The 25,489-nt window shown below is 32.7% G+C and overlaps 1 protein-coding gene across 1 annotated transcript in view; it reads left to right on the plus strand.

Moving 5' to 3' along the window:
* LOC148956863 (inositol 1,4,5-trisphosphate receptor-like) overlaps nucleotides 1–25,489 on the plus strand; it is a 166,979-nt gene that overhangs the window by 50,032 nt on the left and 91,458 nt on the right. Inside the window, 8 exon segments of the mRNA XM_089092350.1 lie at nucleotides 991–1,283; nucleotides 7,364–7,419; nucleotides 10,780–10,904; nucleotides 15,284–15,449; nucleotides 17,287–17,592; nucleotides 18,957–19,223; nucleotides 19,955–20,158; nucleotides 22,194–22,288. Of these exon segments, the coding sequence (XP_088948476.1) occupies nucleotides 991–1,283; nucleotides 7,364–7,419; nucleotides 10,780–10,904; nucleotides 15,284–15,449; nucleotides 17,287–17,592; nucleotides 18,957–19,223; nucleotides 19,955–20,158; nucleotides 22,194–22,288 (1,512 nt within the window).

A 25,489-nucleotide genomic window follows, 5' to 3' on the forward strand; every position in this document is an offset into this window, starting at 1 on the left:
TGCGAATTTTTTTTCCTGTTAAAAGACAATAAAATGAAGAGATTGGTCAATGCTTGCTAAGATAATGGGGATTATTGTAAATATTTGATAAGCGAAGCAGTCTACTGCTTCTATGTATTTTAAAACAAAAAAATTGAATTGCTGGATTCTAATGCTTAATCCCAGAAAGCTGAATTCTACATTTGTACTTGATATATTATTTATTTTATAAATTGCTTATAAATTCTGAATTGTTTGATGTATTACGTTATAAATTTTAGTGTAAATTATAAACAATTTACAAAGTAATTTTTTTTATATCTTTTTTTAGCATGTGAGGTATAACATGGGAGTTGAATTTGTGAGCCCTGAATCGGACATTTGACCCAAAAATCTGAGTTCTACCACTGTATTGGTTGATTAATACGATTGAAAAAAATCTCACAAGTAAAGAAGATTTTTTTTTATGCGTTTTAAAACCCGAAATCTGAATTGTTAAATTTGAAGCCGAACACCAAAAACCTGAATTGTAAAAACGGGCTGCAAACTGAGCCATTTTCATTAAACGGGCACAATTTGTTTTCGGTCCAGCATATTCCTGTAGATCAATATTCTAAATAAGTAAGCCTGACCTTTTTACACTTACTAGTTAATAAGGCGTATTTATTATACAAGCTTGAAAAAAATTGCTCAGTTATCTCTACCACTACTTCATATGTTTAAAAAGAGTAAACATTTGAATAAACTATAGTAAGTGTAAAGAAAGCCAAATAAGCAATAGTAATTGTAAAAAGGGGCACACCTACAGGGATCTACAAATAAGCTTTGTGTAAATTGGAGTTGATGTGATCATTGTTGTTATTCACCTATTTGTCCATAAGCGTTCAGCCAGAACGTGATCGGATAAGGATTTCTAATTATCTTTTATATATTACTTCTGGGGAAGTTAGGATTAGCCGGACAAGGGATGCTTGAATGCACTCTGATTAATTGTCATTTTGTTTTCTCTAGCTATGACGCAAAACGATTAGGCAGCAAGTCCGTAACTGGTATTCATGAGAAATTTGCTGATACACTTAGTTTCGTTAAGAGTTACTTGCTTGAATTATCCAGTGACATGTGGAAATTTGACGAAAAAGGCCGCAACATTCTCACATTTGAAGTGGTGAAACTGGCTCGTGAGCTTGTCTACTTCGGATTCTACGGCTTCAAGGATCTTCTTTTCTTGACGAAAATCCTACTTACTATTCTTGATGGAACAAACACGAGTGAGTACGTCGCGGCGGCTCTCGGAGAATTAAAAAGTATGTTTTTTTTTGTGCGCGTGTTTGTTATGGCAAGGTTTGCTCCCATGGTTGCCAGAAGGATCATTATGTTGTTGTTGTTTTGTTTTTTTTTTACGGGACTTATTACCATAATTTTACCGGCTATTTTAATATATATATATATATATATATATATATATATATATATATATATATATATATATATATATATATATATATATATATATATATATATATATATATATATATATATATATATATATATATATATATATATATATATATATATATATATATATATAATGTGTGTCCTTTGATCTTTTTGTGTGTGTACGGGGGGGAGGAGGCAATTTTTGATCTGTCGATAGATTATTTGGATTTCATGAGGTTTTTAATGGAATTTTCTATCTCTTTGCAAAAAGGTCCCCTGTATATACCCGGGAGAAAAAAAAGGAAGGAAATAAGCATCTGGGACAAAAAAAAATATTTGATATACCCAGAACACATATATAAGACAAGCTGCAGAGGCTGGTCAATCCTCACTAATATACCCGTGACAGTTCAGATTTCTCTTGATGGAACAGCAATGAGACGAACGCGCGGTGATACCTTTTAGAGAATTGCTATTTCTATGCCCTTGTAGAACCTTTTATTATATTTGTGTTTATCCAGAAGAAGCCTTCGCCTGGAGGGAAAATATTTGGGAAGGACAGTGCTTCCAGTACGCCCGAAATTTAAAGGTTTCCTCAAATTTACCAAGAAGGAAATTGGGCTCTCCGAAATGTCCTTGAAAACTAGAATTCGTATACACGCGAACCATAACAAGAAATACTGACCGCTGGTTTTCTTATCGTCGATTTTTGGGCTACCATTGAATGAGCTAATCTTTTTTTTTCTGAAAATTTGGGAAAATTAACATTCGTGTACACGCGAAAGATGAGGAATACAAATCAAGGATTTTTTTTTTCGTTAATTTTGTGCTTCTTTGGTGGACACAGTCTGATTTTTTTTTTTTTTTTTTTTTTTTTTTTTTTTTTTTTTTTTTTTTTGGGTGGAAACTCAGAATAGTGTAAACACTGGAAAAACATTTATTTGAAGTCTCTGACAATTGTTGACAGACGCACCAGAACTTTTGGAATTTTGGTCTACAAGGTGAAAGACAGTAGGACCTGCGTAAGGGTTAAAATGTTGGCAAAATTATATGTAATTACAAAAGAATTAGAAATAAATATTCATCAAAAGAGTTAGTTATTTAGAATATTAAAAATGGGTGTAATCAATGTCTATAGTAAGATAGCACAGAGTAATTATAGCGAGAGTGAGATCGCTTTATCTTCGTAGTGTGTTGTTTTTTTTTTAAGAAAAAAGACTAAAACTTCGCTCCAAAAGCCAATAGATGATTCAGGTTCTTTGTTATTATTTTTATTCCAAAATCCTGGATGCCGACTTTTTATCAGTTTGATGATCATAACTAAAGAAGGACTATAATCTTAGATTTCTTTTACATAGTGTAAAAATGTAACATGCCAAAGTTGTTATTCTATACTTTTTTAGGTGATGGTATAAATTATTAATAATAATGAATTGTTTTAATAATAATTTATTTTAATAATGAATATATCTTTATAAAAACAATAAATTATCATTTATAGATAATAAATAAATATGAAAAAACTGTTGGCTTCTGGAGTACATTCTACGTCACCTTCTATCACACCCCCCCCCTCGTTGTGACTTAATTATGTTCAGTAAGATCAATCTGAGTCATATTTATTTTGCTATTTCTTGTATTAAAGAGAAAGTGACAAATCAGTATGATTTGTATTCTAAATTTTGTATTTGATTAAGTTTTAATAGTTTTTTTGTAATTAATTAATTATTGTAATTTTTGGCACTCAATAGACAATTGCAATTGTTAAACTGTGCTCAATTGCGGTTATTGAAACCTGTTACATTAATTATTTGTTTGTTGTGTATCAGAGCTCAATAAGCTACAATTCGTTGTTTTCTAGATACAAAATTGTTAGTGGTAATATCTATCAGGATGAAGTAATTTTTCCTATTAGAACATTTCTTAAAAGGCGATATGGAGCTCTAATGTTTTTAACCCTAAATAGTTTTTTTTACTCTAAATAGTTCTTTTTTCATTTCAAATACATTTTTCGGTAAAATAGGAACAACATAGGCGAATTGAGAGAGAAAGTTAAACCTCTAGAATCTGACCACTTCCTCCTTTTTCAAATTAAATGCGTAAGATTAATTTTACCGTGCTAACAGCGCTCAATAGAGCTAAAGAATTGTGCTTATTCAATGAGTGATCTCAATGAATTAAAATAACATGTCGTCGGTGTCAAGCGGAAACCACGTTTCGGCTTGTCTTTTAGAACTGCTTTAGTCGAGTTGTATTTGTCCTTCCCATGGGATCCGCCACAAAAAGTTGCCTCTAAGCTTAAGGTATCAGTCGCGTAACTACTAACAGGAAAAAGTTAATATGTTTTTTTCACCCCCTGAAAAATTTTGAAAAAGGAAGATACGAGGTTTCCGTTTGGCAACGACGATGTATCGAACTTGGGGAGAAAGTTTCTTGTCTTTGAATGTTAAAAAAAAGAGAGGACACTTCACTGTGCAAAAAAATAATTTTCCTTGTTGTTTTAGGTTGGGGGCTTCAACTTTCCTATATGTTCTTTTCGGCTATGGTGATTCCACTATTGCAGTTTTAGTTTTCATCCCAAGACCTTTTCGAGGGTTTTCAGGCTATCTTTCGAAAGCCCCATGAATTCTTTTTCGCAAAAAACTTTTATCATTAAGATTAATCGAAATCGTAGTTTACCATTTCTGTATTAGTTACAAATGGAAATTATCTAGCTACTTTTTTAAAGGTGTTATTAAATTTTTGGTTTATGGTTCGTTTTTTACTAGGTTGCAGCTATTTCTGCAACCATGATTTAAAATTTTTAATGTTTCATTTGAAAGACTGTGGCTTGATGTTACATAGCGAGGGAGTTGTTGCTAATAAATTTGAATATTTTTGTATCCTTGTCAACTATTCCTGTGTAATGACTATTGATACGCTAATAATCCGCATAATAATAACACGCAAATTAATAAGGATGGCAAATTAGCTTATCTTAGATGTCCTACGTTATATTTATGAATTTTATACATTTTAGAGGTACTTGTATGATATACCCCCTACCTAATATTCTTCTAATATGTTTCTTTGACGCTCATATCGTAATGAAATTATTTGTCAAAGTAAGATAAAAAAAATAATAGTTTAGAAACAAATTTGGGCTATATATTTGCGCATTAGGGGAGGGGGGGTAAATTATAGCGGGTCTGCATTCCTAATGTGCTAGGCACAATTATTCTGCATATTATGTAGTAAGAATTGTTTCTAACTTCACACTGTCCAAATACTTTACCCCAACCCCACCATCACCCCCTATTATGCAAATATATAGCCAAATTTATTTATTTTAATTATATTCCGTAACTTCGATTTTTCTTTTCTCCCGATAAGATAAAAGAAACTAACCAAAAAAAAACGGTTCTATAATGTGTCAATGAATGAACAACTTGAGCGGTAGGGGGTTTATCATACGAGCCCATTTTAAATTATTTTATATGTTAATAACTGTGCAACAACGAGCTGGTTTTAAGGATTGGACATAGTTTTTCTGCTGCCTCTTTTTTTGTTGCGGCCAATCACTGTCAATCCTCTGATTAGCAGATAAATAAGTAAGTCAGTAAAGGAGAAGGTTGACATTGACCTTTTTGCCTGAGTGGCAGGAACTATATGCTAAATCAAAGTATTTGTATTTTTAAATTTGATTATTGTTATAAGTGTAGTTTTAATTGTTATTGTTTTAGAATTAGTTTACAATTATCTGTATTAAATTTATTTTCCCTTTTTTAAAAGTTATTGTTCCGCCCATCATGTTTGATCTGGCATTCTTTTTTTGTATATTGTTTTGGAAATTTGTGCTCTAATTTCCCGCTTTCATATTATTTTAAGGGTATTTTTTTATATGACCTTAGGCTCCGCGTCTTTTATATTTTAGAAAAGAAAATATTTCATCCACTTTTAAACTACTAGTATATCCTTTTCTTTTTTTTCCAAGAATTTAGACATTTTTTTGTAGTTTATTTTTATTTTTTTTAATGTCATGTTATTCCTAGTGTATAAACATTAGTCAAAACCTTTATTATTCTTGCAAAGAAAATGAAAATAAAGAAATTTGTAACAACAGGTAAAACTTTCAATTGGGACATTAAAGTAAATGTAAAATTTGTTTTTAATATTTCGGCTTCCCATCAGTTAAATTTTATCAGTGGACTAAAATACGAAAAGCAAATAAAATTCATAAGAAAGCAATATAACAACTCGGCATTCACAGAAAAGCAAAAAAAAAAAAAAAAATCACATTCAAAAATTTTTCAATTGTCTGGCAAAAGTACTAAACACAAATCTCGATGATACAACACTGTGCAAAAAAAACGATGTGCCAATCACATTACATAGTCTCTGTCTTTATGAAATCCTAACAAAGTGAAAATAATCATTTGTATAGAAATCTTGCACATTATCTTAGTCAATACCTAGGTTTTAGTTATTTTCCATGTATAGATAGAAAGTTAGTGTTGCCTTATACATTTTTTTTAATTTCTTCCTTTTACAAATAATAATACATGTATATCTAATTCGGTAATTCGCATTCTATAATTCGCGCAAGACAAGGCTGGAGATAAGGGTGGGGTGGGGTATTTATCTCTTTTTTTAAAATGTGGATGTCTAATACATTGAATAGTTCTCCGACTGCCTGTTTTAGGAAAATCTAATGTCTTGTACCGAGTTTACGCGATCGAATTGCTCTTAATTAGTCATACGCGAATAGGGCTATCTGATTCTGTTAGTTTTCTTGTCTTTTTGTACGATTGGATTCCCTGAATATTGATAAATGAGTATTCTTCTCTTTTAATTTTAAGGCTTCATCTAGATCACCACATAGGTTTCATAATTTTCTATACCTCTAGTTGAACCTATAATGGCCTTTTCACAGTAAGATTTTACTAATACCGTGGGTTGGCTAGCCCTAGCCTGGGACAATCAGATTCTTCGTAATTTCTCTTTTTTGTTTCCTGAAAAATTACACGAAACAAAGTTTGTTTGGCTTCAATCAGCGCTAGCTAAATCTCGGTGTTAGTAAAATCTCTTTTCAAATGGGGCGAGAGATAGTTGGGAATCTCGATTATAAGTAATTTATGTTCACTCCGTTCGTGTACAGTTTCCACCGCTAAGTTTAACCTCTAGATCGAGTATTCAAAAATTGTTGCTAACAGGAGTAAATTTAACCATAATCTTTGGTTAACACCGATGTGGTTCTTTTAAAACTTAAAACTGCTCACGGGTAGCGGATGCAGGAAAATCGCAAAATGTTTACACAAAAACGGTTCATTGCAGTCGTTGAAGCGCAAAAAATATTATGAGATATTTAAACAGCAAACGCATAAGAATAGCCAAAATTAAGTTCTGAAAAGCCAAGAAAAATACTCAAAGGGTCTAGCCTGTATCAACATAGGCTAACTATGCCCAATTTATTATAAGTATAATCCTTATCTTTTATGTTCGTATCCCTGGCAATGTCCTCCCAGGCCTTGAGGATTAAAATGACATGGCCCTCGAGTTCTTTGACATATATTAATACACGGCTTCTGATAAACATGATTAGTTTCTCAATTATTTGCGTTGTATAATTCTAAAAAGAATTCAATTCAAAATAACGAACGTGTTTTTCATCGAATCATTAGAAATGCTTTGACGCAGCTTTTGAACTGTTATGACGCATAAACCTTCAGCAAAATAGGGATGAAATTTTACGGATTGCATAAAAGCGGTCGTGTTTGTGTGTGAACACAAAAGTATGAATTTAATGTAAATTTCTAGCACATCAGTAGTTTACCAAAAGCGACCACACTCTTATTTTTATATATTTTTTTGCCAAATCCAACCCAAAAAGATCTATGAGCTCTCTGGTCAGCTAATTTTCAAAAATATTAGCTTACAGATTTTGACTAAGACCCTTCTTCTTTTTCAGCTCACGAGGATCCCATTGTTTTAAACACGAAGCTCAAGATTATTGAAATACTCGAGGTTGGATTTTTTCTTTTACTTTTTTTTATTATTATTAACTCTTCTTTGGATCTAAGTTAGAGATTGTACAGGGTTGCATTGTACTTTAGAGTTAGTGTATGCATTTAGCTTTTCTGCATTTTTGAAAATTAAATTATTTTAGACCACATTAAAACCACACTAAGACCACATTAAATAGACAGGAAAAATGGAAAATTGCAGAGAAATAAAATAAAATCCAAATGAGAAAAAGTATCAGAAAGTTGAATGAAATGCGACGAAAGAGATAGCAAATGTTTTTGGCAAGAACCTTCTCCAGGCCGTATTCAATATTGATGAAAGACTTCACGTTTAAGAAGATGTAAATAGTTAGTTAAAAAAAAAAAAAAGAGAGAGAGACACAACCCAGCCATGGTGACAAGACAAAGCGTACTATTCAGGTAACAAGAGAAGGTGACTTTAAAAAAAAATAATGAAATTAGCCATTCAAACATTTAATTGAGCATGGTTTCTGTCTATGCTATTGAAGTAGCTTGTCTGTTGCTCTGTTGCTCTGTTTGATTCAATTAGCCTGATGGGGTCTTTCTTGTACTGTGATAAAACTTGTTCAAAATCTGTTTTAATTAAATTATCATAAATTTTCTGCGGATTTTCTTTTTGTCTATTATTCCTATTGGTTGCTTGGGGGTTTTCAAGCATCAGTAAATTAGCAACCAAATTTGTTTCCGTAGTAAGCTCGTAGTAAATTTGTTCGGAAATTTTTATAGAGTAAGGTATTATATTTGCTGACGAATGTTTTAAAAAGTATTTATTAAAACAAAAAAAGAAAGAAAGAAAAGAAACATTAAAATTAGAAAACGAAAGGATTTTTACATAAGGTATGAAATGTTGGAAAACTTTTGTCTGCAGTCTTACAGAATCCCCTAACTGACAAAAATCTATTTTTTACAGAAAATCCTTATGTTTTTAACAAACATTTAAGGTTAATATTCTTGTAAGTCTTTAGTTAGCCATTATAGGTAATTAATTTGAAATTCCTTCTGTTATATTGTTTTTCCAGTATGTCTCTAGTTACTACAATTGGGTTCTAATTGCCGGAAGATCAATTTATCGTCACCATATTGCCCATAACTCTTGATTTATTGGCCAATTTGCCCATAAATCATTGAAGACAGAAAAAACAAATTTTTTCAGAGAATTTATAGCTGAAATTGGCTGAAGTTTGTGAAATTTTTGAGTAAGTCGAAAGCCTTTGGAGGCTGATTGCCAATAAAATGATACCACAATTAGAGCCTCCCTTCTTCCCTCCCGTCAGCACAAAATCTGAGGCAGAATACGACTCCGAGCCTTATGCCGAGGTTCTAAAAAGTTACCTGTCATCACTCGGCATCACTTGTCATTACGAACATCCCGAACATGGCTACTAAGTTAATCTATTGCAACATAAAAAACAATTTTACTGTCCAAGTTTCTCTGTAATGTGGCGACATTGATCCGGTGGCTCCATTATTAATGAGATTAAACTTACGATGACGGAAGTATTCCCTTTTTTTATTATTAACTTGACTTATTCACTTCTTAAGATTATTAGAGAATGTAAAATAAGATTTACTCACCCTAAAATTAGAATGGATACAATGGATTACATTTTACTATTCCCCCAAAGGCTTATTGGCCTGTAAAAAAGAGGGAAGACAAACGAGTCAGTGATTTAGAGAAGAAAAAACAAAACAAAGTGAAAATAATCACTTAAAATAAAATAACTCATAAGAAGTCCAATAATTTTTAATAATTCTTTGGATCAAACTGAATGAGTGACACTTTTGAGCTGGTTCAGGCAACTTATTTCATACAACATGACTTGCCGTTAAAGAATTAACATTTGACCTTACACAAGGAATAATATGAAATTGAAGATGATATATTGTATTGCGAAGATTATAACTATAATGATCAGAGGTACAAGATGGCTTAACTTTTAAGGCGCTAGGAGAGGTCATCATGAAGCTGAGAAAAGGTAAAGTATGCATAAAAGAATCATACAGTGACTTGAGATCGAGTAATGGAATAACTTTTGAACGATTAGTTTCCGGAATAAAGTTTCTAGCTTTATTCAGGACACCTTAGAAAGCGGTTTTAACAGTGAAGAAAAGGTCGGCATTTATACTATTGGGCAGCAAGAAACGTAAGATTGGACCAAACAGCGAAAAAGAATTTTCAAAATTGATCCAGGAAAATTATGTTTAAGTTTCCTTAAAATACCGAGACTTCTACATATCTTTATTTCAGTAAAATCAGTGTGACGCTTGAAATACAGTTTCTCATCAGTAAGAATGCCTAAAAAACTAACATACTATTCTCTCCAACAAATTTTCCAAATTTAATTGAAGCTCTGATCCGAATTTTTCCGAAGTACCAAGTGTGCTGTCATCAGCAAAACAAACAAGGACGTCTGAAGAAGGCGAACTATATTTCCCACGATGGTCAAGTGAAGGGCTAGGATTACAAACTCTACAGCAAATAATAAGTTTCTGCTTCTATACCACAAAACGATCATTTGCATAAATCAAAAATAGCACCGGCCCTAAAACTGATCCCTGGGGGACGCTAAAATTCACTTGTGAGGGTGAACGGAAAAGTGGATCAACAGAGATTAATCTAATTACGACATTTTTGATGGAAGAATTTTATGGGTTAAGGAATCGAATACCTTACGAATATCCAGGAAGATAGCTGCCGGAATTAATCCAGAATCTAACGTATAATATATAAAATTCTAAAGGGCCATACAGGCATGTGCAGTTGAGCACTTCATTCTGAAACCGGATCGAATATCATGAAGATTTTAGATTTTAGAAAAGTAATGTGACGAGAAAGCATAGCCTTTTCAAAAATTTTACTAAATACTGATAAACTTGGCATTGGTTGATAATTTACTGGATCATTTCCTCATCCACCTTTATCGTCCCTTCACAAAACGTGAGGCAGAATATGACTATGAGCCTTATGCCGAGATTCCAAAAAGTCACATGTCATCACTTGTCATTGTGAACTTGGGGCTACTAGGGTTCGAATACCGCTATTAAGTTAATAAAATGCAACATAAAAAGAACCACTTTACTGTTAAAACTTTTGTGTAATGTGACGACATTGACTGGCTTCAGCATGTGCATCGGTTCACCTGTTTATATGAAAATCTCATGATATAAATGAAAGCCTTCTGACTTTCAGTTTTAACCTCTATGGGTTGCATAATATCATGAATATAATCATGAACTAATGCTTTGCCCTACTATCTGTATTTTTTGTAGCATGCTTTTTCTTTACATAGTTCCCTCATTTCTTTTGCTTTGATTCATTTTATTTTGGTCTCCTTTTTAGTTTTGCATGAATGATCGTCTTGATTTTCGTATAGCTTGCTTGGTCAGTGACGAATTATATTATGGAGCAGGTAAACCATTTGTCCCACGGCCTACTGAAATAGAACGAGTTATTTTTGAATGCAAGTACGTATATATTATTGAAGTATTTTCTATAGATTTATTGTGTGCGTTGTGCATCAATTTGTCATCATCACCTTAGATGTTTTTTCATACCTTTTTTGTTTTCATTTTGAGCGAATTCATCATGTCGTAAAATGTAGCGTGCGTCGTTAGTATCAAAAAGCGTTACGATCACCCCTGGAAAAAATTATGTAAGTTGCTCTTTAAATCAATATAAATATTACGATTTCACGAAAAATATTTCTTAAAAAAATAAGGCTCTAAACGAATTCTCCCAAATTCGTAACCTTTCTCGGTCGTTTTGCAAGGCAGAAAATGTTAGTGTGCCAATAAAAAAAAAAAAAAAACCAAAAAACAAACAAATATATATGTTTTCGAGAAAATTACATATATAAAGCGGGACTGAGAAAATTTGTATTATTTTAGAAACAAGGGAGAAACGCCCCCTAAAAGTCTTAGAATCGTAATGAAAACTGAACCATCAGATTCAGCGTATCGTAGAACCCTTCCGTAGAGGTTTTAAGCTTCTATCTGCAAAAATGGGAAATTTTGTAGAATTTATTTTTGTCAGAAGAAAGATCACGGATGGGGTTTCCAGGGGTGATCGTATCGACCCAGTGATCCTAGAATATCGTAAGAGGGCTTATTTGAACGGGAATTAAAATTTATAGTGTCCTCTCAAGAGACCAAAAGAATTGTAGGGTAAGTAAGCTTTTTGTGTAAAAAAGTACTATTAGTTGTTTTTTTTTTTAATAATAACAAAAAACAAAACAAGTAAAAGAAAAGGGAATTTACCTAAGACAGTGACATTTGTTGAAACATTAAGAATATTTCGGCTCTGTATCTAGAGTTGTCCTCTGCAAACTGTGTTATAACTAAAATATAACTTACAATAAAATTTGCATTCAAAAACTGAAATTTTAAAACTAAAACAGTCCCAGAATTATTACTTCAACAAATTTCAACCAGGACCGAAGTTAAAAAAAAATTGTACTCTATTTTATTTAATTTCTGAACGTTTTTCAACTAATGCAGGTTTGAATTTGGCTCACCGTCTATGAAAAATTTAAAAAAAATTTACATATTAGTTTTGGAAGACTTATTCCGTATGTGAAAGATTGCCCCATCCTCAATACTTTGCTCTTTACGCCAAAGCTGTTAGCACTTTTAAGAAAGCTTCTAATTAAACGGCTCTTAGCCTGTTTCCGTAGCCACTCTTACAAAATTGGGACATTGTCAAATTTTAGCGTAAAGAGCAATACTTAAATAGCGCAAGATTTAAACGTAGACGTAGAACTTTTTACGTAGACGTAAAGAGCAAGGTAAGGAGGATGGAGCTACCCTTCTAATATGGAATAATTTCTGTTCATGTTGAGCTGTAATGTTGCTCCTTACTCTCAGTAAACAAAACTTTTTTTATATTTGATTTCTATTTGTTTTTCAAATAGTGGCGATAAATTTTGCTGACCCTCTTGCGTATACCCTTGCCATCCCTCACGGAAAACTTCTCTGTTGAAATTTCATCCAACGTAAAGTGCATCATCCCTCTTCCTCTCCGTCAAATTACCTCCAGACAACTCCATCCTCACTGAAAATTCCCCTTCCCATAAAATTGCTTGCGGACGATTCAGCCTGAAAAATTCTCCTTAGCTTTCTTTCATTTGATTATGACTTTAATCTTTAATCGGTTTCTTGGTCACTCCAGAATGCCCCTTTCCGTGGAAATTATTCCCAGGAAATCAAAACACGCGGAAAATAGGCCCGAAGAAATCCCCGAAACATCTCCACAAGAAAAGTGTGGGAAAGAGAACGTAAGACAATTAAAAAGAATTTCGTATAGTACTAATTCTGTCAAATTCTCCCAGCGCGACATTTCTCTTGGAAAATTAAACCCCCAGAAATTTTCCTCCCCAAAGAAGATTCTCCCCATAGGAATCCACGCCAAGTAAACCACCCGCCCCCCCCCCCGTTGAAAAATGTCTGTATACTTTCCAATAACAAATACTTTATATAAACAATTTGTAAGTTACATAACTTACAGGCCTCTTCCCACGGCCTTAAGGGGTCATTTTACAACTAAAGACGTAGTTATTTGATGTTTCAACTATACTAAACAAAATGGCTATCTCATTATTTTGATCAGATAACTTTGGGGGAAAAAGTTTGGGAGGGGGCCCAGTTGCTATCCAATCTTTTGTGTCAGCTAAAAAGCGCACTAGAACTTTTATTCTTTTTTTATTGAAAATTATCCATATATTAAAAGACAAACATTAAAAAAAAAAACCCTCTGAAAAAAAAAAAAACAAAAAAACCAGCAACAAAAAAACAAACAACTGTCATCTGTCTTCTGACAAAAATAGCAAAATTCCACTCTTTTGTACATAGGAGCTTGAAGCTTCTACATTAGGATCCTCTGGCATGCTCAATATAATGGCGTGATTCCAATTAAAATTCCTTGAATTTGAGGGGCGTTTCACCCCTATTTCAAAAATCAGACAAATTTTCTCAGACTCGTTGTTTTTGATGGGTAACACTAAACTCGATAAATCTTATATATTTGGAATCAGCTTAATAAGCTAATTTTTGTTTACATATCTACTGATATTAAAATTCCGTTTTAGAGACTTTTGGTTACTATTGAGCCGAGTCGCTCTTTACTTACAGTTCGTTACCACAAATTGGTTTATTTCGTGTTTTTGTAAAAATTTTGTGTGAAAAAAAAAAAATATTTCAGTGTATTTGGCTTGAAGAAAATGTAAGACTTAAGCTTGAATGAGTCTGTCAGATTGTAAGTCTTTGGTTTAAAAAAAAACAAGTTGTATTATGAAATATTTTCCTAACAGTAAGTTTTTCTAAGTCCAAAACTTCTTTTTTAGCGGCACAAAAACACGCGTTCCTTTATTCCATTGTAATTTTTATTTTTGTTCTAACCAAAGATCGCGTTGTTTATCTTTTTCATTTTCAATTCGATGTGATTTTTGCTGTCACTTTTCCTCTAATCGCAGATTTCGTTGTGCTCATTTACCTTTGTGTTTTCACGTGTGATTCGTTATGATGCTCGTCGTCGTATTTCTTCTAGCCAGAGATTTCGTTGCATTTCATTTTCATTCATCGTTACCTCATACATTTTTTTCATGCCTTTTTGTTTACTGTTTCGGGGGAATTCATCAACTTGTATTATACGCATGTGTCGTTAATACCAAGAACTTTACGATCACCCCTAGGAAAATTTATTTAAGTTGCTCTTTAAATAAATTTAAATATTACATCATTACGAAAAATATTTTGCAAAAATTAAGGCTCTAAAGAATTCTTCCAAAGTCGTAACCTATCTGGATTGTTTTTAAGGCCAGAAAATGCTAGTGTGCCAATTCGAAAAAAAAAACTGTTTTAGAAAAAAAAATCACAAACACAATCATTGTCCGCTTAAATGACTAGAGTAGATATTGTTAAGTATAATAAATTGTTCTTTAAAATATTTTATAGAATATATTGTTGTAGGTATATTGTGCAAAAATTGTTAAAGCAAGTTGCAATATTAGATTTATTAGAACAAAAGAAAATTGTTTTTGAGTTATACGTCACCTAATTTTTTCAGTGGGAGTCCTTCGAACAAACCTTGATAAAGATATTTTTAAGATTTAGTATAATATTAAACTAATGAGATAATAATTACGAGACTGTTGTACTATACTCGATTAGACTATATACTAGGTATATTGTAAAGTATTAAAATAAAATAATAAATATTATTTAAAATAAATAAATATTAGTCTTTGACCCTTTCGGGAAACATTAAACCAGTAATCCTGAAGTCATTTGCGCATTATCGTCACAACTACAAATGAGTCTTTTTATGGGTTGTGCTCCCGGTCGTTTTGTGGGGGTAACAATTGACGATCGTCAATGGCGTTGTTTGGGGGAGGGGGGGGGCAAAAGGAGAAAAACATTTTATAACCTACCTTTTGACTCTCCAGATGTAGACCCCTCTTGTATCCTCCTTAAAAAAGCTTGAGCTACGCCCCTGACGGTCGTCTTTCAATGGATGCAAAATTAAGATAAATAACAAAATTAGAAATAACATCGACCGTAAGAATCTGTAATTGCTAATCTATGTGATTGCAAACAAGCTTAAAGTTCAAGCCAGACTTTGTTGCAGTGGTTATTTAAACTTATTATGCAAAGACCTATAAACCTCTATAGACCTATAAACCTCAAAGACCTCTATAAACCTATAATCTTCTATAATTATGCTCTCTGACATGTTTTTACCCCCTCCCCACAATTCGCTGTGATTTTTTTAGTTATATGTGGCTTCTACCAGTAATTACACATCAAAACTGATTAAGAGTGCTGTAATAAGTTAAATTTCTTCATTTCAGGGAAGAATACGCTGCTCTGGACCTTGATGGACAAGGTGGGAAACTGTTTCTTCGTGTTCTTCTTGGACTAACCTTGCATGACTCCATACCCTTAGTAACAGAAGCTTTGCGCCTACTCTTTCGGCATTTCAGCCAACGACAAGAAGTTATTGAAGCTGTCAAGCAGGTGCCAATCAATTATTATATTTTGTTATTGTATATTTTAGGGGCTTTCAAGCTTTTAAGGGAAACGTCCATATCAAGCCTGGATTGCTAGACGCATGAACGCTAAAAAAAGGACTTCGGTGTGGAGGCTTGTCAAAACCTAGCTGATTAACGAGGGAGTTTTCACTTTGAATACTGCATATACTATCTGAATAAATATGTGTATGTTTAAATGGTATACATTTCAGATTAGCTTTGACATTGAAAAAAAAAAAGGTTTTTATATAATTTTTTGTCACATCTGGTTCAAAGGGCAATAGTTTGGTGATTTTTGGCAGGGTTGGAAGTATTTCTTGCCAGGGTTTTTGTAATCCTAGGAGATTAGGAGTATCTTATGGGGTGTCACAAGTACCTCTTTTTCTTTATTTTGTTGTTGGGAGAGTGAAGATTTTGTTTGTGGCTGGGAGGGGGCTTTAGCCGAAAATATTCTAAAATAAGTGAAATTTCAAAAAGAATTTTATGTGAAGTTTTATGAAGTCATTTATACATAAATAAACAAAATTCTGAATTTTCGGAATAATCCAAATTTGAATAAAAATTGAATTGTTTTTACTATTTATAGTTTTTCTTTTGTCTTTTGTCCACTGTCTTGTTTTACAATATTACACCTGTTTTCTGTATTTTCAATTGTATTATTTTCTAAATGGAAAAGCAGTGTGGTCTAAGAAATTATTCTCAGAAATTATTTATTTATGTACCCCATCAGTACTACATTCTCTAATAATTTAGATTGGAATTAAACTTAACGATATAGCTTAGTATCCTCTTCGGTTTAAAACGGGGCTAACCCTTTCATTTTTGCCTCACTAAACCCTTACTTTCAATTTGTTTTTGATAATTTTAGGATATGATTATTATGTTTTTCTACATTGTTAGGTTTTTAGCTCTCCCAGTTTTCGGTTTTTATTTCTTTTTGCATTCCTCGTTGTTCGTTTTTTTTGTCTTTTTATTTTTATTTTCTAGTTGTTTTTCAAGTTTTGTGCATGTCGATAAGCTGCTTGAAATTCTTTTAAAAAGATGCTGCCTAAAGGAAAAACGTTTTATATCTAAATTTAAGAAAAACTTTAGATAAAAAAATTCCTAACAAAATCATTTCTGTCGGCCAGTAACTGACGTGTTTGTAAAACAAACTTTAATTTCTTTCCCATGTATTATTTATATCATGGTCAACGGTCAATGGAAAGTTCTAAAGCCTCTTTTTGTTCTTCTAAATAAGTTTTAATTTTTCTACATATAAAGTGTGCACACGAGGACCATAGTATGTGATAGTTTCAACACTTACATATTTTTAAAAGGAGCCTGAATAAAAATATAAGTGATAAAATGTAATAAAAATTGATATTAGTATAAACGATCCAAGAATGTAAAATGTGCACGCGAAGACCACGGTCAATTTTGAGACTTGCACATTTCCGAGAGGAGCCTTGATAAACATGTAATTGATACAAAGTCATAAAATGATTAAAATGTAAATGATAAAATGTAATTGGTGTAAAAAGTGATAATAATATAATTAATTTAAGAATGCAAAGTGCGCACCCGAGGACCATGATATGTGAAAATACTAAGACTCGTATATTTTAGAAAGAAGCCTGAATAAAATGTATGTTATATAATGCAAAGTAAGTGAAAATGAAAAAGAATAAATCAAAGAGAAAAAAGGATGAAAGAAAAGGCTTTAGAATCTATATGCTTTAGATGTTTTTGGTTGCAAAAATTTACGAATTATTTTCTTTTCATTTTTTTTCTCTTTTACTCATTTCGTTTTTCGATGTGTCTGAAAGTAGGTATCATTGTAGGTGCAACTTCTTGTGTCCGACAGCGACATTGAGCACTACAAGCAAATCAAAAAGGATTTAGATGAATTGCGGCTTCTTGTGGAAAAGTCCGAGCTTTGGGTCTACAAAAGAAAGAACATTGCCAATCGAGGTTACAACAATAACAATAATAATAACAACATGGAAGACAATAAAAGCTCAAAATTCTCCGTGCGTAGAGTTACGAGGAAATTGACAAGAGACGATCGATCTGGATCGGCCATTGATTTGGATATTGGCCCTCCTGTAGATAAAGCCCAACACGACAATTATAAAGCCATTCAACAGGTAAGTACGTTGTACCTAGTCAGGACTGTATCCAGGACTATTTTTCGGGGGGGGGGGGTACTAACAATAATAAAAGAAGCATAAAAAATTTGTTCATATTCTTTTTTTTAACGACCGAGTCAATTAAAATTAGAATTATAAAATAATGGGTTTTAAAAGCTTTAACAATATTGCCCCTCACTGTAAATCTCGGGAGGTAAGGGAGGTAATTGTACCTTGCTGGAAAGGGTAATAAATGTAAAAATTTTAAGTTCTGGATAAAACTTTGTCGGCAAGACCGATATGTTTCTAGTCACTTTATGCTTCCTTTTATTTGGTAATGTGTCGCTTCCAAAGGGTTTAATTTTGGAGGTAAAATAGAATGACTTTCTCTCTATTGCTACAAAATACATTGTCTGTTTCGTTATGTTTTCTGTATATATAAATGTCAATATAGGTGTTGAGTTCATCAGTGACATCAGTGTCACTGACATCAGTGTACTGACATCAGTTACTTTTTACTTTGTTTTTATTAGTGCCTGTCTATATTTTCCATATTTTTCATTTAGTAAATTTTAAATATAAATGCATTAAATTTAATTGCCCAAATATATTTTTTTGCCCCCCCCCCCCCCCATTGAGATTTTAGCTTGCTATAGTTAGGAGTCTAAAGCTAGAAGGGATCCATATTGTCGTTTTTCTATATTTTCACATTAAATTACGCTAAGTTTGTCTTAAAAGACATGTATGTTTTTTTTTTTTTTTTTTTTTTTTTTTTTTTTTTTTTTTTTTTTTTTTTTTTTTTAGTGTGAATGTTGATCAAAATAGTGATAAAAATGATATTCTTGTATGTAAATCAAAAGAACTTTAAAAATTTCAAACACTTAGGATGGGGGGGGGGTAAAGCCTTTCTCTCTTCCCCCTTCCATTGTACAGGCATGATGCACAATAACAGAAAACTCGTCATTATTTCTAAATTGGTTTTAGAATGAATTTATGGTTAGTCGTTTAATCCGACTCACACCTAAATCTTTAATAAGAAATTTACAAATTTGCAAATGCCTAGTCGTGTGATAGTAAACAATCGAAAAGTAGCTGACCTAAATTATTTTCTAATTCATGTCTTAATTTTGATTTTCGTCTGATGTGAAGTTAAAACTTTTTTTTAAGTTGTGTTCTGGGTGTTGCATGATTTGAATGTACTCATAATTTAATTTGGAACAGATCAAATAGAATAAGTGAAACTAATGCCATAATTTCTTTAGTTGTAAATTATTATTCCTAATGCTTGCCTTAAAATATTGGTTCTGTTATCCGATTCGTCGAAAAAGAAAGTCCTAAAACTGTTTATATTTTTATTATCTCAGACGCAAATTTTATTCTAGATATTAATGCGCATGATCAAACTATGTACTCGGGATTTATCTGGTGGCGAAACCAAGCCAAAGAAGCATGGGCAAATACTACTCCGAAACATGGGTGTTCATATGGTTGTTTTGGACTTTCTACGCATCCCTTACGATACGGAAGACGACTCCAGAATGAATGAACTGATGAAGTTAGCTCATTTGTTTCTCCAGAGTTTTTGTCGTTGGAATAATGCCAATCAAAATCTGCTTCATAAACATTTGGATCTGTTTCTCACTCCTGGTGTAAGTTTATCTGTTCCTTAGATATAAAAATGATAATCTAAGGAAGTAATCTTATAGTTTACCTTAAATTGCACTTCCCAGCGAGATAAGGAGGTAGAGAGCTTCTCTAGACATCTTGCTAAGGGCGTGACTATGTTAGGCTTAGATGGCGTCCTAGTTTAGCCTTTGGCATCAACTTTTAGCCAACCCATTTTAGCCTCAAATCAGTAATTAGTTGTATTTTTGACTGGGTGGTCAGATGGACGGAACTGACTAGAGTCCAACTGTCTGGACAGAATGCTTTTTTTTTTTTTTAAATAAATACAATAGTGAATCTACATCTGCGGAAACTATGTCTTATATAAATAGAAACTATATAAATGTATCTTTATTTATATAACTGTGTCTAAATGTTGATTCGTATGTTCTTCTATATGTCTGTTCTTTCTTTTTCAGATTGAAAATTTCAAGAAATCAATGTTAAACAGTAACTCTCTCTCTCTCTCTCTCTCTCTCTCTCTCTCTATGTCTCTCTCTCTGTCTCTCTCTATGTCTCTCTCTCTCTCTCTCTCTCTCTCCATGTCTCTCTCGCTCTCTCTCTCTATGTCTCTCTCGCTGTCTCTCTCTATGTCTCTCTCGCTCTTTTTTTTCTCTCTCTCTCTCTTTAATGATGATTAGGAAAGTGTGTCTAATTCAGTTCAAATCTGCGTTTTGAGAATAGGTTCAAGATACAAACTGAGTTATTTTTGCAGTTGCAGTCTCTGCTAGAAGCAGAGACTATGTGTGCCATTTTTGAAGACAACGAAGTTCTTTGTAGTGAAGTCAGTGAGGAAGTTATTCAGTATTTTATCTACTGTATTAGAAGTGACACGAAGCACACCTCTTACCTCAGGTTTCTTCAGTCCTCAGGCGCCAATCAAGTCCTCAGGCGTTGCCAAGACCTTATAATGTCTGAGGTATTGTTTTCTGCTTTTTTATTTGTATCTACTGTATTAAAAAGTCATACTAGGTTTAGCTGAAGTCTGTTAACCCTCATCCATTTCTCAATGTTTAACATGCCAGTCTGAAGATTCTGTATAAGCATTTCCCAGGTTTTTGCAGCAACAGTTAGATGCGTGTTATCAGCAAAATAAGGCAAAATAGATTTTGATGCTCCAGTATCACGACATTTTAAATCAAAAGACAGTCCATTGATAGCATTTCGCAGGTCATCAATATATATAAGAAACAGTAGTGGCCCCAAAACCGACCCTTGAGGGACACCGAATTCAACACTTTTAACTTGCGATTTAATTTCACCAGCACTGACAAACTGCTTTCTATCCTGGAGAAAAGATTCCAATAGACGATAAAAAATACCTCGAAAACCACGATTCCTCAGCTTCACCAGAAAAATTCCATGGTCCACTGCATCAAAGGCTTTCACAATGTCCAAAAAAAACAGATGCAACTTTCCACCCTTGGTCCAGAGCATCGTTCACAAAAGTCGTGAGAAAAAGAAGAGCTTGATCTGTCGACATTGCTTTACGGAATCCAAACTGAGTTTTACTAAAATACTTAGTCATATTAAGCATACCTCAGACCTCAAATTTCTTCTTTTAATTATTACGCCAACCAATTAAGTCCTTAGGGGTTGCCTGGACCTTACAATGTCGGAGTTATTATTTTCTGCTTTGCTTTTTGTTTTATATTTATTTAATTCTTCTTACTTTTTATTAAATGTGGTTTCACACTTAGCAGTCAAATTTTGATTTGGATTTAAACATCTGTTCTGAATCCAATATCAAATGACTATTTAGTAAATTTCAAATTGCAAGCAGCAAAAAAAAGAAAGAGAGAAAGAAAATAAAGAAATTAAGTAAGTGCAAGGCCGTACCCAGGATTTTTTTTTTTTGGGGGGGGGCACAAAAAAAAACTTAAAAAAAAATTAAACCTCCAAATTTGGGACAATATTTGGGGGTACAAATTGTGCCCCCAAATTTGTGGAAAATTTGTGGAAAATTGAAATTTTCTCAGAATGTGGGGCTCAGCTTAGGCAACAAATGGGTACTATTTGGAAGATAAAGATGGTTTTAAACAATTGTTTGCCTGTTATTTTAAGCAAATTAGTGGTCCTATGTCAACTCTTAAGTTCTTGGTCAACCTTCTTAAGACCATAGATGGGCGTGCCTTGTTTGCCTCTCATTCCAGGCAATCTTAGGGTCTTATGTAAATTTTAAATTATTTGTCAATATGCCTGAGACTCGAGACAGGCATGCCTTTCCAAAAACTAACCTGACAAGTATGTGTCCAATAAGAGAGTCATACTTTCTCCCGCCATTTACCCGTGCTGCAGCCATTTAAACATTGCCTCTCAATTACTTGGACTATCTTTCTTGGCTTGTCTCCTTCGACAATTAGCCATGTCTTGATCTCTGTTTGTCTCTGTTTGTCTCTGTGTGTCTCTGTGTGTCTCTGTGTGTCTCTGTTTGTCTCCTTGTGTCTCTGTTTGTGTCTTTTTGTGTCTCTTTTTGTGTGGGTGTCTCTTGGTGTGTCTTGGCGTGCGTTTCTGTGTCTTTGTGTGTCTCTGTGTATCTCTGTTTATCATTGTGTGTCTCTGTTTGTCTCTGTGTGTCTCTGTTTGTTTCTTTATCTCTGTTTGTCTCTGTGTGTCTCTGTGTGTCTCTGTGTGTCTATGTGTTTGTGTTTGTGTATGTGTCTGTGTGTGTATGTGTCTGTGTGTGTGTATGTGTGTGTGTGTATTTCACGTTCTTATCCTATTAGATGTATTTATTTTTTGTCCCGAGAATTTTTAATAAACAAGAGTTAGTTTTGAACATCAGACTTTTGCTCAAATAATTTACAGTTACTTCATGGAATTTCTCCTCCAAAATAAATAGTGTAAACTGACATTCGTTTTACCCCTATTGCTCAAATGAGTTCATTAAATCTTTTTTGTCCAAACTATTTTCACCACATTGTTTTTTTCTAACCATTCCGTATTCATTTTAGTTATGTAGTGCAGATGATGTCCTTGTTTTTTATTCGGACCTATTTGAAATGATGCAATCAGAAAGAGATAGAACAGATGATGCTAGTCCGCTAAGGTAAATATATCCTATTTAATGCTAATTTGCCCTTCTTTGCTTTGATTAGTCTTAAAAATTCTTTACGTACATTAATACTAACTTTTGTTTAGCACAGGATTAGATTTATTAGTGATCGGAATTTGGGGCTGGGGTAGTTTAATGTCTAAGAAACAAACAAAAATAACAACTGACTTTTTATGCCTGAATCTGCAATTTCTGCTTATTTTTTCGTTCTTTTACCTTCAGCGTATAAAAAAAAAAATTATAAACTAGTAACTAATGCTAAAAAACTTTTTAATGAAAAAACTTTTTTCGAAAAGGAATTTGATTTCTTTTTTTCAAAAAACTTATTTTCGGGGTTTGTGACGGTGTGGTGAGATTAAGTGCAATGGATAATAGGAATGCGTCTGAAAATGAATATGAAGGAGTTTTTTTTTTTTTTTTTTTTTTTTTTTTTTTCATTATTAGTGAGATGCGTGATTTTGACCCAAGCCAAACTTTCTAAGTCTAGATTTTTACAATTTAACAACAATATTCTGTTTTCCTCTCAATCAAATTGCATATTTGTTGTTTACTCACCTTACCTCTCTTCAGGAAGGAAATTGTTTTGTGCATGATTTGAGTATGTTCCGAATTTAAAAAAAAATAATAACCACAGTTAGTCCCTGGAGTATACAAGGGTCCAGTTGTTGGCCCAAGTTTAGGTTTCTTCCATCCCATCCTTAGGTCAGAGAATCATTTTTGATTAGTGTAAAATTGGTAAATATCATTAAAATCACAAATGATAGGGGACAGTAACTGAGACTAATTTCAATTTTAACGTTATGACCCTGCACTAATAATGCAATTGAAATGATTTATGTACAGTTGCGTCAACTCACGAAAAAGTGGGAGAGAGGACAAAATGTATTTTTCAGAATTTAGGTGAGGGGAATTTTTATTATTATTATTATTTTTATCGATGAAAATATAGAAAAGGAACGTTTTTCAATTATAATTTCAGAAAAGCCATTTTTCAATGAAAGTTTAAAAAAAGGCATTTTTCGAAACCTAGGGGATGGAGCTAAAAAAATGGAGTGGATACGCCTCCCCCTCCATCCCCTCCACGTCATTGATTATACAAAAAAATGAATGAGCTGTTGCAACTGAAACGCTCATGGAGGTCAGGAAGGTTTTATCTTTTAGACTACCAATTTAGCATGATATTTTTTAACCTCTGAAATGTCTTGTTTTCCTTACGGGAAGCATGACGTCATCTGGTGACGTTTTTTCTGAAAATATTTTATTCTGAATCGTGTTTTGACATCCAAATGAGCAATTACCTTGTTATTAGTACGGTTTTGTGCCAGGAATTTTCTTTACTGTAAATCCAGTTTTATTTAATTTAACTGAGGTGGATACTTTGAAAATTTTTGTCACAAGTCAACTGTTCAGTGGATTAAATTCAGGGATAAGACTGGTGCCAGATCTTATCCCTGTAATTTGCCTTTTATTTAATCTTTATTAGAAATTTTTATCTCTTAAGGCTTGAGCATTTTTGCGGCCGAATGAAATAAATAAATAAAAATAAATACCCAGAAGGAGAAAAGACTGGCATTTGCCGGTTCTTGGTTAGATGTTATTCTTTTAAATTATTTCTCATTTAGTGTACGTTCTGAAAATTTGAATCACTTACGATTCGATTGGCTTAGCTGCCAACTCCATCAAATTCATAAATTTCCGGAGAGAAAATTGTGAATAGTTTTTGGTATATTTTACCAGGGGCGAATCACAAGTTAGAATTTAAAGAATTTAGAAGTTAGAATGTCAGAAATTAAAATCAAATTTTCCAGTAGAACTTAATAAATACTAAGTAGATTATGTATTTATTCTTTTAATCTTTTTGTTGAAGTTGAAAATTTTCCCTTGAACTTTATTTTCCAAATCATAAAAATATTTTGTCTTTTTATCGAAGCTTTCACAAACTAATTGCAAGTTATAATTTAGGTTGAAAATAAAAATAAAATATCCCAGTAGAGCTTAATTTATTTATTTATTTTCTTTTGATTTTTTTTTTTTTTTTGAAGTTAAAATTTTATATTAAATTTATATTCCAAATCATGTCTAATTAATTTCAAATTTTTATTATTACTATTTAAGCTTTCACAAACTAATTGTAAGTTAGAGTTCATTGAAAGGTGTTTTATTTAATGTACAATGGCTAAAGTTAGTTTTTTTCTCATTTTAAGGTCTTAAGTATTTTTTAGGTGATTTTCTTATGGACATTCAAAGTAAAGATTATAATACCCTAATCACAAGTCCTTAAATCACAAACAAAATTAAACGGAGTTCTTTGACTTCCTTCTGAACTGCTCCCTTTAAGTTTGGTTAATATCATTTTGATGGCGGGGCGGTTTAATGGATTCAGATGGGATTTATCTTAAAAATATTAATATCTAATTTATATCATAAGAAAATTAAAACTCTATCCATAACAAATATAAAATCAATAAAATCACAAACAAACTCAAATGTGGTTCTTCGATTTTCTTCTGAACTGCTCATTTTAATTTGATCGATATCATGTTGAGGGCAGGGCGGTTTAACCAATTTAGATGTGATTTATCTTATAAATGCTATTAATAAAGAGATTTTCTGAGCAAAGTTAAAACTTTATCAAAAACAAATCAAAATTCCTAAAATCCCAAGCAAAAATAAATGGAGTTCTTTGATTTGCTTTTGAACTGCTCATTTCAAGTTGCTTGGTATCATTTTGCGGTCGGATGATTTGATTAATTTAAGTTGAATTTTTCTTAATGATCTTAGTAAATATAGGATTTCCTAAGCAAATTTAAAACTACCAAAAATAAATATTTAAAATCACAAACAAAAGTTTCATAAGAGTTCTTCGGTTTGAGTCTGAACTGTTCCTTAGTGAACTTTGGGGATGTCATTCTAATAATGAATGTAAAAAAAAGGGTAAAGAATAGCGCATTGAACTTATAGGCCCTACTTGCGGTGCTGATTTCCCGTTTCAAGACCCTTCAGCCAGGATGTGTGATGGGGGATTTGAGGCCAGCCAGCCGTTGCTTTTGTACACTCTTCCTGTTTACCTTCCCCAGATTTCTCTATGTACCCAGTTAGAGTTGTGTCGACTCTGACTAAGCCTACAGAGTCACGCCAGTGATTCGCGTTCTAAACCTAATAGCCAGTGACACCAGGACTCGAACTCATGTTCCC

This window comes from Artemia sp. Qi Xiang Cuo, chromosome 1 (genome assembly GCF_049724085.1).
Source record: "Artemia sp. Qi Xiang Cuo chromosome 1, ASM4972408v1, whole genome shotgun sequence".
Lineage (NCBI taxonomy): Eukaryota > Metazoa > Arthropoda > Branchiopoda > Anostraca > Artemiidae > Artemia > Artemia sp. Qi Xiang Cuo.